The sequence below is a fragment of the Centruroides vittatus genome, unplaced genomic scaffold (genome assembly GCF_030686945.1).
Source record: "Centruroides vittatus isolate TY-2023 unplaced genomic scaffold, ASM3068694v2 contig_364, whole genome shotgun sequence".
NCBI classification, from domain to species: domain Eukaryota; kingdom Metazoa; phylum Arthropoda; class Arachnida; order Scorpiones; family Buthidae; genus Centruroides; species Centruroides vittatus.
In genome coordinates this window covers 2,890,669-2,907,260 of record NW_027122188.1, presented here as the reverse complement: position 1 = coordinate 2,907,260, position 16,592 = coordinate 2,890,669, and the positions used below count along the sequence as shown (strand labels likewise).

The following is a 16,592-nucleotide window of genomic DNA, read 5'->3' as shown; positions in this document are numbered from 1 at the left end:
AAATTAACCATTCAGGAAGTGATGGATGCAAATAAAAAAAAAAAAAAAAAATCACAGTTACAGTTTTATCATATGATACCTATTATAAAATGCTACACTGAGGGTGCATTAATGATATGGTGTTGTATAACAGCATATAGACCCGGAAATCTTGGTTGAATTGATGGTAGAATGGATTCTGTTACATTGTGATATTTTGAAGCATGACTTGGATGAATACATTACAGGTGTATAAATTAAAACAAAAAGTATTATTTTTCAACAGGATAATAATCATAACTAAACATATGGTTAAATGAACTAAAGCCTTGCTTCAGCAGTTGAATATTAAACTTATGAATTTATAACCAATTGAAAATCTGTGGACCAATTCAAACATGTACTTTAAATGATTTTCCTAATCCAGCTAGCAGCATTCATGAACTATTGGAAAGACCTGAGATAGTTTGAAAAAAAATAAGATAGCTGTCTAAAATTAACTGACAGCATGCCTCAAAGAATTAGTGAGGTACTGTAGGCTAAAAGTGGCTACACACACCATTAAGTGAAGATTTGAACTTTTTTTTTTTGCCTATTAAAACAAGAAACAAAATTATTGTTCACATGTTAAACAATAGCTTTTTTGCCATCTTTTCAGCATTTGTTAATATTTTAAAAATATTCTAGGGTTTTTGAGAGCTGCAAAGTGTTGTAATTAAATTTTTACAAATTTTTATGTTTGAGCTAACAGAAGTGTTTATTAAATCAATAAACTAATTATTGTAAAAGTATGTGAACATTTTTTTGAGTTATGGTATGTTACTTATAAAAAAATAAATAAAACTGTTAATTGTGATATATTTTAAGAATAAAATGTTTTATTTAAAATATAGTTTGTTTTTCTTACTCTGTTTAATTAAATTTTTAATTTTAGAGAATAAATGTTTACATAAAATGAAGCAGAGCTTTTCATTAAAAATGTATAATTCAATATGCACATGTAATTTTGTAAAGCATTTCGATTATATTCATAAGAAATTTTTTAAAACAAAAATGCAAAACTATTTTTAAAAGAAAATTTTAAAATGTTTATTGTGGTTCCAAGAAATATTGCAATTAAATTTAGAGTAACAATCCCTAATTTAAGATAAATTTAAATCATTACAAATATTAAACAAGTTAAAATAAAATTATTTTTTATGCACAATGAAATATTTATCATCATCATCATCAATATTTAAAAAGTATTAAATCTTATCAACACTGTGTTTTTATAATATATAAATTTAAATTAACTTAACAACAAAAAAATAAAATCGATGTTACACAATTTATTTTTAATATTTACAATATTTTCTACATTCCAAATATAAACCTAGTACTCCCGTCTAGATAGTTTAAATCAATAAAATTTTGATATTGATGAGGGAAGATATTTATTGATTATTATTATTATGATTTAAACTCATACTACATAATAAAACAATCTCCTCTAAATCATTACTAAAATATATTTATGTTGCACAATGACCAGAAAAAAAGCCATTTTGATTATTTTTACAGAAATATGGCTAATACATAATAAAATGTAAGATAAAATAAAACATTTAAAGATTAAGACTGATTATTTGAAGCTGCAGTATATGATGGAGGAATATATACTGGAATATGGGGTGGCATTTTTGTAGCAGTAATATAGTCGGGAGGTAACAGAGCCTGAAAAAACAAGTTATAAAAAGTTTAGTATAAAATTTTATTTCAAAACAAATTTTATCTTCTAAATATTGACATATTAGTCAAATTTAGTTTATATAATATCCCAATATCTTAATACTGTATTTTAATGTATGTATATATGTATATATATAAACAAGAAATATTAGGTTAATAAGTGAAATTTCCACACAATAAATAGTTGTCTGTGTGCTGGTACAGAATATTATGCTTAAATTTTGTGTATGAAAATATCCATCTATGTGTTCTAGTCCTTAATGAAACTAAAACTGGAAATGTTTATTGTATGTAATTAAATTACTCAATGAAAAGTAGATAAAAAGCATATAACATTAGTAAATAAAAATGTTTTATTCCATTGCAATAATGTAAGACAATATTATAGTCAGGTAGCACTAATAAATTCAAGAATTTTTATTAAAAAGTTGTGGCTCAATCACCATACTCGCCCAACATTGCTCAACTTATCATCTTTTTTTGACATCTATGATATTTTTTGAAAAAAAAATTTGAAGATAAAAATAAAATTTATAAAACACTATCAGATTATTTAGCATTACATTAAGATCTTTTCATGAAAAATTAATTAAAAATTTACTCATAACATGGCAAATCACTGTTGGTAATAACATTGAATATATAATTAGTTAAATAAAACTGTCTTTTAAATTTTGTATTATCAGGTCAGTCCTTATGCATTTTATATATAAACATGGAACAGGCTTTTATTTATAGAGTCATCTATATTATGAATTATAATATAACATATTGTGTAATTTAGTTTTCTTTACACAAAACTAAGCAATTTAAAAAATATAAATAGAATTGGATGTTCAAAAATATTTTTCAGATTTCTGAAGATAAAGCTGTTTTCTAGAAAAGTAAAAAAGTGAAGAAAAAACAGCTCACTGAAAAACAAAGAATATCTCAGTATTTATGGTATTTCCTGATAAGAATTTAAATGACATAGAAATATTTAAATTATAACTAAGGACCAGATTTGTACACAAATGCATATGTTTTAAATGCTGTAATGTGGAATGGTGCTATATTATGACTATGATATTTAAATGCTATGATGTTGAAATCTCAATATAAACACAATTTGGGTCCAAGTAGATTAAATTAAGGTTGTTCAATAATAGCTATAAAATATGCATTTATGATTTTTACAGCATATTTTGCAGATTTGACCATTTTCAGGACTAAATAAGTGTTTTATAAAATTTGTAGTTTATTTGCATGATTGCAAGTGCAATTATTTAAAATGATCTATAGTCTGCTTCTGCTATTTGTGCAGTGAATATTTTTTGCATATATACAGTTTATGTAAAATCTATTGCTTTGTCATCCAATTACAGGTGAGTTCATGAAATTCAAATGTTTTAAATTTGAACTATGTAACTTGCATTCTTTTAAATTTGCATGTGATAAATATTAAATATGGATAATGCTGTGGTGTTCTGCCATATTGTATATATGTATTTATATTAATTTTGTATAGTTTCCTTTCTTTCCTTTATTTTTTATCCCTTCTAGAAACTTCCTTCTCAACCCTTTCTTCTTGGGTGGTGGTGGCTAATCTCTTTGGAACAAAAGATAGGAATGTGGTCCTGAGGGCTGTGTGTGTGAACAACAGTCATTCTTGGCTGGGACTCCGATGAGACAGGACAGAAAAAGAAATTATCTGGTGTGTTTTGGCAGCACAGAGTGAAGACAAAGTTGGATGAAAATTCAATTGAGAAAGATTATTGAGCTCCACAATCATCATCATAGTGAACTGGAAAAGGATAAGAACTATCCAACAACTCCTAGAAAGCTAAAACGTTCTGAAGATCCACCACCCCGAGATCATCACAAGTATTTGGGTACTCGCTTTCCTCTATCCTACATTTATTTCTAAATTTTTATTTCTTCTTCACTTAGTTGTAATTAGGTATAGTTAGTTATAAGCGTGTAGTCGTAGTTAACCCTTTGCCCCCGAAGGTACCAATCAATCAGTACCCTGGCTTGTTAAGCAAAACTTCGAGGGTACCAATTCATCGTCACTTTGGTAAATATCGATTTTTGTAAAATTTATCAACAACAGAGGTCAGCATTTGACGGCATCGTCTTGTATATCGTCTGTTTTACATATTTTTGTCCAGGTGTTGTTTTGTTGACTTAAAAAATTTTAATTAATGGGTTTTTTTTCTTAATTTATTGCTTTCTGGTAATTTTTTATTTCATTTTTAGCATACTCATGCAATAATATTACTATAATAAGTTCATTTATGCTATAATAAGTTGTGTTATAAATATTCAAGTTGTGGTCTTCAGTTCTGATATTTTATATATTTTTTTTATTTTTCATTTTTATCGAAAATATCTGCAAGTGTTACATGTATTGCTACTGGTAATCATATGTTTATTACAAAAATATATAATCTCGTTTGATATGAAGTGAATAAAGTATATTAGTTCATTATATTAGTTGATAGCAGAATAAAATTTTGATTTCAAACACATGTTTGATATAATGTGCGATAATTTCACAACGAATAAACGTACATGCATAAGTTTTATATCGAATTGTACAAAACAATATTCTGTCTTCCTGGCTCAGTGCCAGCAAACAAGCAGGTAACTAGACAATGTTAATTTTCACAAAATGTTACAAATTATCAAGTTTGTGTGTCAGTTCTGATATATATTATTTTTTTTCTTATAAATTTTTCTAATAAAATGTATTGAAAAATATCATATTTAAAACTAAAGATATTAATAATAAATGTACATGATTTTTTTCATATAGATATAATGATAATTTGATTTTTGGTGAATTTTTAAAATAATATTGCCTGACTGACCTATAATGCCTTAGGAGGGATCACAAAATAAACATAAACAAGATGTCGGGGGTAAAGGGTTAATATTATATGTGTTACAAATATATTGGGGATGGGAATTTAGTGTGTCATGAGTGTAGAATTTGTAACAACCAGTTATAATAATTGTAGTATGGCTCATATTATTCAGAGAATAGCTGGCATCCCAAAAACCTGTTTTACTTCACGCAAAATAAAGATATTTATTATATAAAATCATATCTTGTAAATCATTTTGCACATATCTTCACAATGCATTATATTTTTCGATCTGTAACTATTGATATAATTTTTAATAGAATTGTTTCATTTTTCATTAGATATAGCATAAATAATAACTTTTTAATTTAAAAAACTTAGTTTAATAAAGTAGATTTAAAACTTAGAAATTGTAATATGAAAACCATTATGTCTGTTTTTGTCATTATATTTAAAATATAATGACAAAACTGTATTCTGCACATGTCAAATGTACACAGCACTTTTACAAGTACTTCTGCATTACAAATTATGCAAGAAAAAACATCTCATTCAATTGTTTGAAATATTCTGAATATTTAATTTCCTTCTTTTGTAAAAAAACTGATAACAGAAATAGTCTAGTTTCCAGATTTATACTTATGTGAAAAATTGTGAAAATCAAAATGCTGTTCTATTGTAAGCACTAAACAAAATAAATTATTTTATATTCATAATTTAGATAGATATAATTGATCATAATTTGAAAAGTTTCTAGTCCAAATACATATTATTATTAATATTTCTAATATTTAATATAAAACATATATAAAATGCTTTCAAAACAATGCATTCCAATACAATGGCATTGAAATGCTATAAAGTATAATGAGATAATGTGCACACTAATAATAAAGTTTAATCAATGCTTGCTACTATTAATTATTATGCTATACAATCTAAAAAAGTTGAAATATTTACAATATTTTCTAACATATCCACCAAATGAACTAATCTAGTTGACACTTATTACAAATGTGTTGTGAATCAAGAATAAAAATTATTAACTAAAATTTACCTCAACATCAGTTTCAAGATATGCATCAACTGAACTTGCCAGCTGTTGTTGAAGTTTCAAGTACTTGTGACAAGACCATACAATATTCATGAAATATACCTAAATTATTTGGTAAAAAAAAAAATAAGTATTTAGATAAAATTTTTATATTATTTGAACATCATATTTGATAAAACATAACACACTGACTTATCCTATTAAAGAGTAAAGGACAAAAATGCATTAGAAGATATTATTTTGTAAAAGTAATAAAAACAAAAAAAATAAATATCCTAAAACCTTGGCTACAGGTCACTTTCATGCATAAAACATAAAAGTGAAAGCTGTAAAAGAATACAGAAAACACTTGTAGAAAAACTGAAAACAAAAATATACTAATCACACTTCATCTTACACAATTTTCTAGCATTAGTTTAATCAAAACAAATGTTTGTGATGCCATTTACAGATCTGCCTAAGGTTAGAAATGTATTAAAATACAAATTTAAAAAAATAATTTTTATTTTAATACATTTTTACCTGAGGCAGACCTCTGAATGGGGTCAAAAACGTTTGTTTTGATTAAACTAATGCTAGAAAAGTGTGTAAGGTATAATGTGATTGCTATAAAATAATTTTTTTTGTACAAAGTAGATTTTTGTAAACAGATTTTATATAACTAATTTTATTGTCATAACATGTATAGAAGATAACTGTATAGCTGATAAAATACACTTTAATTGAGCTATCAGATCAGCTTGCAAATGATTAGACATTTTAAATTTGTTCTACTGTAAATTATAACAGTTTGTACAGTGTTTATTTTACTATGTTATTTACATTGAGGAAATTACTGCTAATTAATTACTTTTGTACATATTATCTCCTAAGATGAATAGTACTCCTAGTTCTGAATTTTCAATTAAAAAATGATAAAAAATACTTAAAAATGTAAAAAATTCTATAAATTAAAAAATAAAACTATGTTCCACAATATACTTTCTGACTTAATAATTTTTATATTTTTTCATAGTTTCCAAAAAGCTTGCCATAGTGAGCAAAATACATATTTTTTTAATTTGAATGAAATATATATCTATGTTCAATGAAGAAAGTAAGTCTTATGATAAAAAATAAAAAAGTTTTTTACAAGTTTAAATGTTACAAGTTTTGATGTTAAAAAAAAATCACTTTAAAAAACATTAAAACATTTTTAAAAAATGCTTTAAGGTTTAAAAAATATTTTAAAACATTAAAACTTGTAACATTTACAAAATTACATTTAATGTATCTTTAATGATAAAAGTAATTTTGGAAAGAACTTTTGTAAAGAATTAAGACTTATATAAAATAATTTTATATAAATGATTACAATGCCATAGTTGTGTAGAAGATAAATGCAAAATTGCTTTAACTAATCTGTACTAATCAGTTGAAAATTGAATAGAAATCTTGAATCTATTGTATTGTAAGTTATCAAGAAGTTAATATTGTTGATGAAAAGTTTTCCCATTTTATATTGTTTAACTTTTCAATTAAGAATATTAATTATATAGTATCTAACTGTAGTTTTTGTCTTTTTGTGATTAATGTAATTTTTATAATTATCAAATTTACTGCAAGTCCAATGCAAGTAGCCAGTTAATAAAGTTTTGATTCTTTTACAAACTTTTGTTCAAGAAATCTGTTTAGTTATATCAATGTCAGATCTTGTAAAATAATATTTTAGTTTTATATTTACTTTATATTTTATATTTACTATATCATATAAATCATTCATTGAAATATTATTAATTTATGCTACAGGAAAAATTAAGTTAACATTTGATTTAATCAATGCTTTTATTTCAATTTAGATAAAACTATTATATATCATTAGATATTTATCATCAAATTATTAATAGTGTGAGAACCAAAGGTTCAATCTTACAAAATTTAGAGAAAAATTATAATTTAATTCTCTGTTGCGATCGTAAAGCAAACATCGCACAGGAAACGGATTGAATATCACCCATACTATCAACAACTGGCTGAGAAATATAACATCCAAATACTAAACGATAAACAACACAGTGATCGAGGAGGAGAAAGTCAATTGTCAATGTCTGAATAGACGAAAACGTACAAGTCTTGAATCAAATATGGACAAGGCAGCTGCAGTTGGACAAAGTCATAATGTCAACAAGGGTAACCCTTCACCTCACACCTGCAGATTCGTCATCCCAACTGCCTGTCACATGATCAGTTTTCCAGGCTGAAAGCATAAAAAGATGAAAAACTGAGAATTCCGGGCATTTGTCATAATGTTTCAATGAATTAATGATTGGTCATATGTGCTCCCATTAAAGTGGACGTCCGCCCAAAAGGGAAATAAGAAGTCCCTGGAGAAGACACTCGCCATTCCCTTAATTAAGAATCCTCCAAAAGACGATAGAATGACGTCATATCATCAATCAACCAAGATTTGAGGTATTTTGGATAGATATTTGTAAACTCTCCACGTTTGAGAAATTAGGGCATAGACTTAGAATAGTCACTGCCTTATATGATCTTGTATTTAAACATATTTAATCGCCTAATCTGTAGTTATTATGTACATCTTAGATTTGTAGTTTTATTAAACTTTTATTTGTTATAGTTAATACCTCTCTGCCCATCTCATTTGGTACATGGCTCCTATCGACCTCCCCCCTCAAAATTTAGCCCTCCTACTTATAAATCGTATTCAAATCGCGAGTTAGGACGTTTTAAATTATCCTAAACTTATCCTAACTGGTGTCAGCATCCTGACAGGACAAAGATCTTCTGATCTTTGGCCTTTACATCATTAAAAGCCATCCAAAGACAATATGAGCAGGTCTCACCGACCTGTAGCCAGTTAAGTGGCAAAAAGGAAGACACCGGCTTCTGACAATAGCAACATAACAAAACAAAACTTCAGATAGTTTGAATAAATGCAAAATGATGCAAAATGATGCAAAATAAAACAAAATAACATAAATGCCTGCAAATATAGTAATAAATAAATATTAATTAAATAATTTTATTTTAAATAAAAAAACATTTATAGAAAAATATTACATTTAAATATTAAATGTCAAATATAACTTCTAGAGTTAAATGTAATTTTAAGTAAAATTTTTCCTAATGAAGTACATACCTTTAGCATCATACATAAGATAACTATAATCATCATAAGAGCCAATAACCATTGTGGATCCATGCAAAGCAATAACTTTCGAAAAGGTAAGTCTGGTGCATTTTGAATCATTTTTTGCACATCAGGCACATATGAAAAGTAACCAACAGCAGTCAGTGCAGATATAATAAAATCAAATATTTGTAAACAAAAAAATGGCATTAAAAAATTAGGAATTCCCTGTAAAAAATTTTTTAAGCATTAAAAATAATTTTTTAATTAAAATGAAATATATATAATAAATTATTAAATTAAAAGCATAATTAAACTATATAAAATTATGTAATATAGTAGTGTTTGTGTATATTTATATACAGTCGACTCCGCATGAGTCGACACCCGGATAACTTGTCACTCGTCAGTTACGTAGTAAATTTTTTGTGGTCCCGGCTGACTTACATAGGCATTAATGTTATTAACCTTAAAAACCTTGATTTACTTGACATCGTTTAACTCATCACCACTGGATAAATCAACATACTTTTTCTGTTTCACACTTTTTGTAATTCTAATAAGTCGACTTTCCCCCCTGAAAAATGAGTTCACACCACACAGCTTATTGTACGGTGTGAACTCATTTTTTCAAAAGAGGAGTCAACTTATCAAAAAGTGTGAAACAGAAAAAGTATGTTGATTTATCCAGTGGTGACGAGTTAAATGATGTCGAGTAAACCGAGTTTTTTAACATTAATAACATTATTGCCTATGTAAGTTGGCCGGGACCACAGAAAATTGACTAATTAACCTACGGTGACGAGTTAGTGTCGACTCGACTTATGCAGAGTCGACTACACACACACACACACACAGTCAGTCAGTCAGTCAAAAAGTTCACAGAATTGCCCTCTAGAATGCAAAGAAAAGGAGAGATAACAATAACATTGCATGTGCATTGTTGTGGAGAAGATACGATGTCTTCTTGCTGATCCAGACATGTTCCACCACATGATGGCATTACTGTGTTAATCTTGATGTGAATGTTTGTCTTTTGGTGCCATATCACAGTTTGAACAATGTGTGAACATCAAGTTTAAGTGCAAATAGCATCTCTGAAGCACATTTTCCCTATCAGTCCTGCAGCAAGTTTATGGTGATAATGAATTAAAGAAATCCACACTTAACTGTTTTCATGGTTTAAGAAAGAACAGGAAATGCTGGAAGATGATGAGCACAAGAGAGATAATCCACATCCAGAATGAAAGAAATGATCACCAAATTGTAACAACTGATTTGTTCTGATCCACTAATGGCCATCATGGAGTTGGAACAAGAAGTTGATGTCTTTCATAAATCCATTCTTGCATTTCTGTCCAACAACTTAAAGTTGTGACGTGTCAGTGAAAAGAGTGTTCCAGGGGAGCTACCACAGATCAGATGCAATGTCATGTCACATGCTGATCACTGGATATCTGTTTAAAAAAAAAGCATGCAGAATCCAATATTTCTCATGAAGATTCTCATTGGTGATGAGTCACAGGTGTTTGTTTGCCTATGACCCAGAGATGATGAGGTCATCATAGTGGCTTAGTGTGATCTCCTTGACCAAAGAAATCATGTCTCAAATTCAAGGAAAAAGGCAATGCTCGTTGCATTTTTTTTGACGTGAATGGTGTGGTGCTTGAGTTTGTACTGCCTGGATAGAGTATGACTGGTCATTTCTACACGCAAGTTTTGCATAGATTATTACCATATTTTACGGACTATAAGATGCACTTTTTTCTTCGAAAAATTGTCTCCAAAATTCAGGTGCGTCTTATAGTCCATACCGTCTTATAGGTATTTTTTTTTTTTTAAATTGCTTAACATTAACGTGCGTCTTATAGTCCGTAAAATACGGTAAATGCAATTCAGAGGAAATTAGCACAACAATGACAGGAAAGACATTTAAGTGGGAGGAGATTATTTTAAAGAGGACAAAATAAATTTTGATGAATAAATTCAAATCTTGTGTTTTATTGAACCATTTCTAATACTTTTTGATCACAGGGGTATTTTGTTATTTCTCAACTTTAATTCTAATTTTTTTTTCTAAATTTGCATTTTATTTTATTACTAAATTATGTTAATTATATGCACAAAACTACAAATGCTCCTTGTCTTACATTACCATACAATCTCACTAGTAATTGTTTCCTAATGTAATGCTTTTGAAAAGCAGTTTAAAAATATAAAAGTTAATGGCATGGATACAGGTGGAATATGATGACATTTCCAACTACTAGAAGTTATGACAAGAATATAAATTTTATAATTTATTTTAAGAACTAAGCAATATAATTTCTTTGGAAAAAGGAAAATAAAAAAGAACTAAGCAATTGCTTAATTCCTTTTTATTATCTTTAGAAAAAATAAAGCAATAAAAATGGTAAAACAATACAGACCATACAATGCAATTTAGCTCACCCCAGTGTAAGATAAGGAGCAACTGTATGCTAACACTCCATAAAATATAATTTAATCTGATGGTTAAATAAATTGAAATAAAACTTTACATACTTTTATAACTCCTAACAACAAAAGAACAGTTAGTGCTCCAGTACATGTTGTTATAACAATCCCAACTTGAACATCTTCTGTGAACATTAATAATTTTGATAGTTAATTTAATTATTTTAAAATTTACTTCATTAATATTAATTATAATATTAATATTAATATTAATTATAAAAAATATATAATTAATATTATTAATATTAATTAATATTAATTATAAAAACATTAAGTTTTAAATGTATAGATACTGATAAAGTAATCATCTTAAGGCATTACACATTAAAAGTATAACATCTAAAATTAGTTCAATTTACCAAATATTAAATAATGTCTTCAAAAAATAGTCCTGGTAGATTTAATAAATAAGCTAACACTATTTCTTGCATCAAGATTTTTATAATTTTAAAAGCTTTGAATATATTGTACTATTTTATGTTTCCTTCTTCCTCAAAGTGTATAAGACGCCACCACTTGTCCATCGTAACTCGCAAACAACAAATACCAAATGGGCAGCCTTACATAAACATGGTCAAATGTTTAATGTGTAGCTTCATAAGATTTCTGCAGTCAAAGAAACTAGACCAAAGTCCACCACTAATTTATAGAGATTTTTAGACCAACACTACTTTCCTACTTTGCATTATTTATGGACAATGAACACAAATGCATCATATGGACACCAGAATTAATGAAATCATCCACAGAAAGAAAACTCTTCAGTTCCTCCCATAAAAAATTTAAGACAATTCTACTGGAAAAAACATATCTTGGCAACTGGAGACCATAAGAAAGTGATTCTTGGAGACGTGGTCAATGACAAACCATTAAAAACAGCCTAGTTTTCTGTGCCAAGGTGTAATCTTACTCCCTGATAATGCCAGAAAACAAAGCAACTACACAGCATGTGTGTGATTTTTTAGATCAAAGATGCTAGATCATTCATCTCATATTCCTACTGACACTGAATGACTGTTCTCCTTTGATTTATGAAAAAGACTTTCTAAGTATTTTGTAATAAAATGAAGATGATAATTTCCTGTCTCAGTGATCTTAACAGAAATTTCTCATACTGGAATGAAAACTTAGAACAGCAACAATCATATTAACACTTTAAACACAAAATTGGCCAAAATAGGATTTGACTGTTAAAAACGAATGACTAATTGAAAAGGTTTTACACTAGTGTTTGCTATACAAGTTCTTCATGTAGCCTGAAAGAGAAAAATAATTTTGTCATTAGCAACAGAGATGGAGTGAGTTTTCAAAGTTTAAAGAGTTAAAATAATATAGTTCAAGCCTTCTTGGTTCTATATGTAGTAAGATTTAAATATATTGTTGTGCTACAAGATAGCTTGTTACTTAATATTAAATCTACCTTGAAATATGATGACAAAATAAATACAACCACTATAATGTATCATTTTTTAAGTTTTAAGCAAACAGGTTAGTCTTGAGCATAATGCATTTCTGAAAATCCATATAAAAGTCAAAATATATAATTTAAATTAAGATTTTTAATAGAAACTCTGCTTAATTTTATCATTAAATTACTTTAATATTTAATTCCTACTTTTAGTATAAAAATAGCAAGTTTTATTTTAATTGAGTTTTTGTTGTTATTATTTGTTGTTATTATGCGGTTTTTTGTAAATTCAAACACGGTTTTTGTAAATTCGAATTTGGTTCGCTGTTGTTATTCGTTTAACTGACGAAGGCTGATTAATGCAGCCGAAAACGTTATTAAGCTATTAAAAAATTCGTACTGGATATGAAGGTGTTGTACGTTTTATTTCCGTTCCAGTAAGCATTTGTTATTTGTTGTTGTTATTATATTGCTCTATTGAAAATCTTTAAAATAAATTATTTTGATGTGTTAATGTATGAGGATTACATTAATAGTAGTTTGCACAAAGAAAAAATAATAATTTGTACAACTCTTTGTTTATTACTTTAAAAACTTACTGTACTTACCCACTTGCCAATTTTCTTTACCAAAAGCATAATTTGCAGCTGGTGCACCAATCAATTCATGTAATTGAGGACTATAAATATCTGATGTGAAAACATTGTCAGATGAAGATTTTCTCAAATCAGGTAAAGCAGTGCTACTATCAGAAATACTAGTAGATGAGATTTGACTAGAGATTGCTTCTGGATGAAACATAATACCAAATAACAAACCAAGTGCCAGGATATGAAGTAACTAAAAAACAATTGTAATTATTAAATAAAAATTAGAAAATTTATACATATTTGAATTTATTATAAATTTAGATACCAATAAAACAAAATATATATTATTACATAACTGATTTTTTTTGAAAAATTCATAATAGTATGTTCAGTAAATAGATAAAATTTAAATTTATTAATTTTTAGTTAATTTTAATCAATAATTATATTTCCCTTTCTTTTACAACTTTTTCCCATTTATTGGGTATCATAATTTTATTTTCAAAACTTATACATCTTATGAAATGTATTGAATGTACTATACATATATGAAATGCATAAAATGTCTTTCTTTATCAATTAAAAAGCTGAATGCAACAGTGATCTAAACCTTTTATTTGTAAAATTGATAGAGTCCTGAAAACTTGGCACTTGATAACCCGACAGTCCGGATAACTCGGCCACACTCCCACTCCTCCACCACATTTCTGGCGCATTATGTCAGATCCAGAAATTATTGCTGCTGTCACAGTTAATGAAAAAATGCCGGAAAATGACGAAGACATTGACGTTGAGGACTCCACCATACAAGCTCCTAAAATATCACATAGTGAGGATCTAAAGGCTGTTGAAACCGCCCTTCAGTATTTTGAACAACAAGGTGCATCAGTAATGGACTTACTGTTCCTTCTTCGTCTTCGTGATGAAGCAGCAAAACACAGGGTGCAGTGCTGAAGACAACAGGACATTACGTATTTCTTTAAAAAAAAGTAGCCAGTTTTTGCAAAGCCAGCTGGTTAATTTTCATTTTTATGCCTCTGTATTTTTCTGAGTCTGTCTTATCAGATAAATTACTGTACACTGTGTATTCATTAATTTTCATTTTCATGTAGTAAAGGCTCTATGCCTTCATAAAAGTACATACTTTTCCTTTGTTTAAGGTCATTTGGGCAGTTTATTCTCTGTTGTATTCTCAAGCAAACAATACATACAAGTACAGTACAGTAGAGTATTTTCTGAGGAAACACTCGTACTTATTCTTTTTTAACCCCCCCAATCCCAATAACCCGGCATTTTCACAAACTCGGCCACTCTTCAGTCCTCATTAGGCCGAGTTTTCAGGACTCTACTGTATTGTACTGTGAAAGTTATGTGCTCTAATTTTTCATATTTTGCTGTCATACAAAAAACTCACACCTTTAAAATCCAGCAAGGAGTTTAATATAATGTTTTTTAAGAATGTTGCTGGATTTTAAAAGTGTGAGTTTTTTTGTGATCTATCTCTCTAGTTTGTTCAAAATTTATGGATATTGCTGTTATACTGGTTTTATTTCTATCAATACAGTAGAGCATCGATTATCCGACCCCCGATTAACGGACTTATTGGTTAACCGACCGCGTTCTAGTCGGCAAATTCAAATGTCCGCTAGTGATGTGGCGCTACAATATTTGGTTATGTCTTGGCTACTTTAATATTATTTTTGTTAAATTTTTGCATGTTTTAGCTGGCAGCACTGGCTCGACCATGAAAGGGAGGCTAGTATTTAAACCAGGCCTAATACACTACACTAATAATGTATTTTTTCATACTTTTCGGTTATCCGACTTTTTAGTTATCCGACCAACCCCAGTCCCCAATTAAGTCGAATAATCGATGCTCTACTGTACTTGTAATCAGAATAGTAATCTTTCATTCATTTTAGAGATAGTACATTTAATATATGAGAGTATAATACTGTTAACTCAATTTTGACTTTGCAGAGGGTTAGACCATTGTTACATTCAGCCTTTCAATTATTTATAATATAACTAAATTTATGTTAATAATAATTTGCACAAAAAAAAAAATTGTTTTACTGTAGCAAAGTCAATTGATTTATAAATAAATGCAAATTGAAAAATGAGTTAAATATTGCTCATTTTTTTGTTTGTAATGATATATATGTTACCGGCCAAACTAGTTTGTCCTACGCATGTCAGGACAAACTAGTTTATCCTACGCGTGTCAGGCCAAACTAGTTTGTCCTAGGCTGAACTGATTTATGTACTATAAATAGGTGCCAGTGTAAAAAAAAAATAATTTTGTGTAATTCAAAATGCCACCACAGTACACCCTGTAAAAATAAATAAAAGATAAAATATTTTATATGTTACGCTAAGAAGCACAAATAAGTTCATTTTTAATTTTAGTTTGACTCTAAAAGTTATTTTTATTATTTCATTTGAATTTTTGAAAATATTTTTGAAAGTTAATTACCTTTAAAAGTGCATGGCTTAATAAAAAAAAAATACAAACTGATAAGTACTGATTAGCTTATTTTTATTTTATAGTTTTGTACAAGTGTTGTGTCACTTCTAATCAATACCGTTTTTGGTTAATGTTACCCTAGATATCGAAGATGGCGGCTCGTCTCCGATTCCAGCAATCAGAAGACAGGGAACAGTGGGGATGCACGTTCTAACCTAACCTAACCTATTCTAATAATTATGGTAATTTATTAGAATAAATTAGGTTAGGTTAGGTTAGGTTAGAATGTGTGTCCCCACTGTTCCGTTTTCTGATTGCTGGAATCGGAGACGAGCCGCCACCTTCAATGCCTAGGGTAACATTAACCCTGTTTTTTATAATTAAGTAGACTATGTTTGCATAAATATTGTTCATCTAATTGATTGCCTTTTAATTTTATTTTAACCATTAATATACTTGAATAATAATTCTAAACCAGTTTGGCCTAGGACAAACTAGTTTGGCCTGAAATCGGGTTTGGCCGGTAGCATATATGTATATATGCTACCGGCATATATGTATACCATGATATACATTGAAAGAATTCATAATCACTTTTTACTGACCATCTCCAGCAAAATTCATACGTCGTTAAAACGCTGGGCATTTTAGTAAGAAGACTAAGGGACCTTAATGTGTCAATGCAAGTGTACTTCCCCACTTTTGACTTTCAGTCACTTTTTCCTTCCATTAGGATTGAACCATTCTTCTGCAAATTATATGATTTTCTGTTTTTCAACACTGAACATTTGAAAACTATCATTCTTCTATCTTAGGGTTGGCTCACATCATCTGCCACTCCTCTTCCTGTTTTGAGGGATCCATGTAACTCCAATTTAGGGTGTA

At 28.4% G+C, this 16,592-nt stretch overlaps 1 protein-coding gene across 2 annotated transcripts in view; it reads right to left on the bottom strand.

The window, feature by feature from the left end:
- Nucleotides 1-1,290: 1,290 nt before the first annotated feature.
- The window catches only part of LOC136975116 (lysosomal-associated transmembrane protein 4A), a 32,100-nt gene continuing 16,798 nt past the window's right edge, over nt 1,291-16,592 (bottom strand). For both annotated transcript variants that reach the window (XM_067270127.1, XM_067270129.1), the window contains exons 3-7: nt 13,259-13,490; nt 11,291-11,367; nt 8,756-8,974; nt 5,617-5,715; nt 1,291-1,695 (exon numbers count right to left, since the gene is read on the bottom strand). In XM_067270127.1, the coding sequence (XP_067126228.1) occupies nt 1,594-1,695; nt 5,617-5,715; nt 8,756-8,974; nt 11,291-11,367; nt 13,259-13,490 (729 nt within the window). In that variant the 3' untranslated portion in view covers nt 1,291-1,593. The remainder of the gene's footprint in view (nt 1,696-5,616; nt 5,716-8,755; nt 8,975-11,290; nt 11,368-13,258; nt 13,491-16,592) is intronic.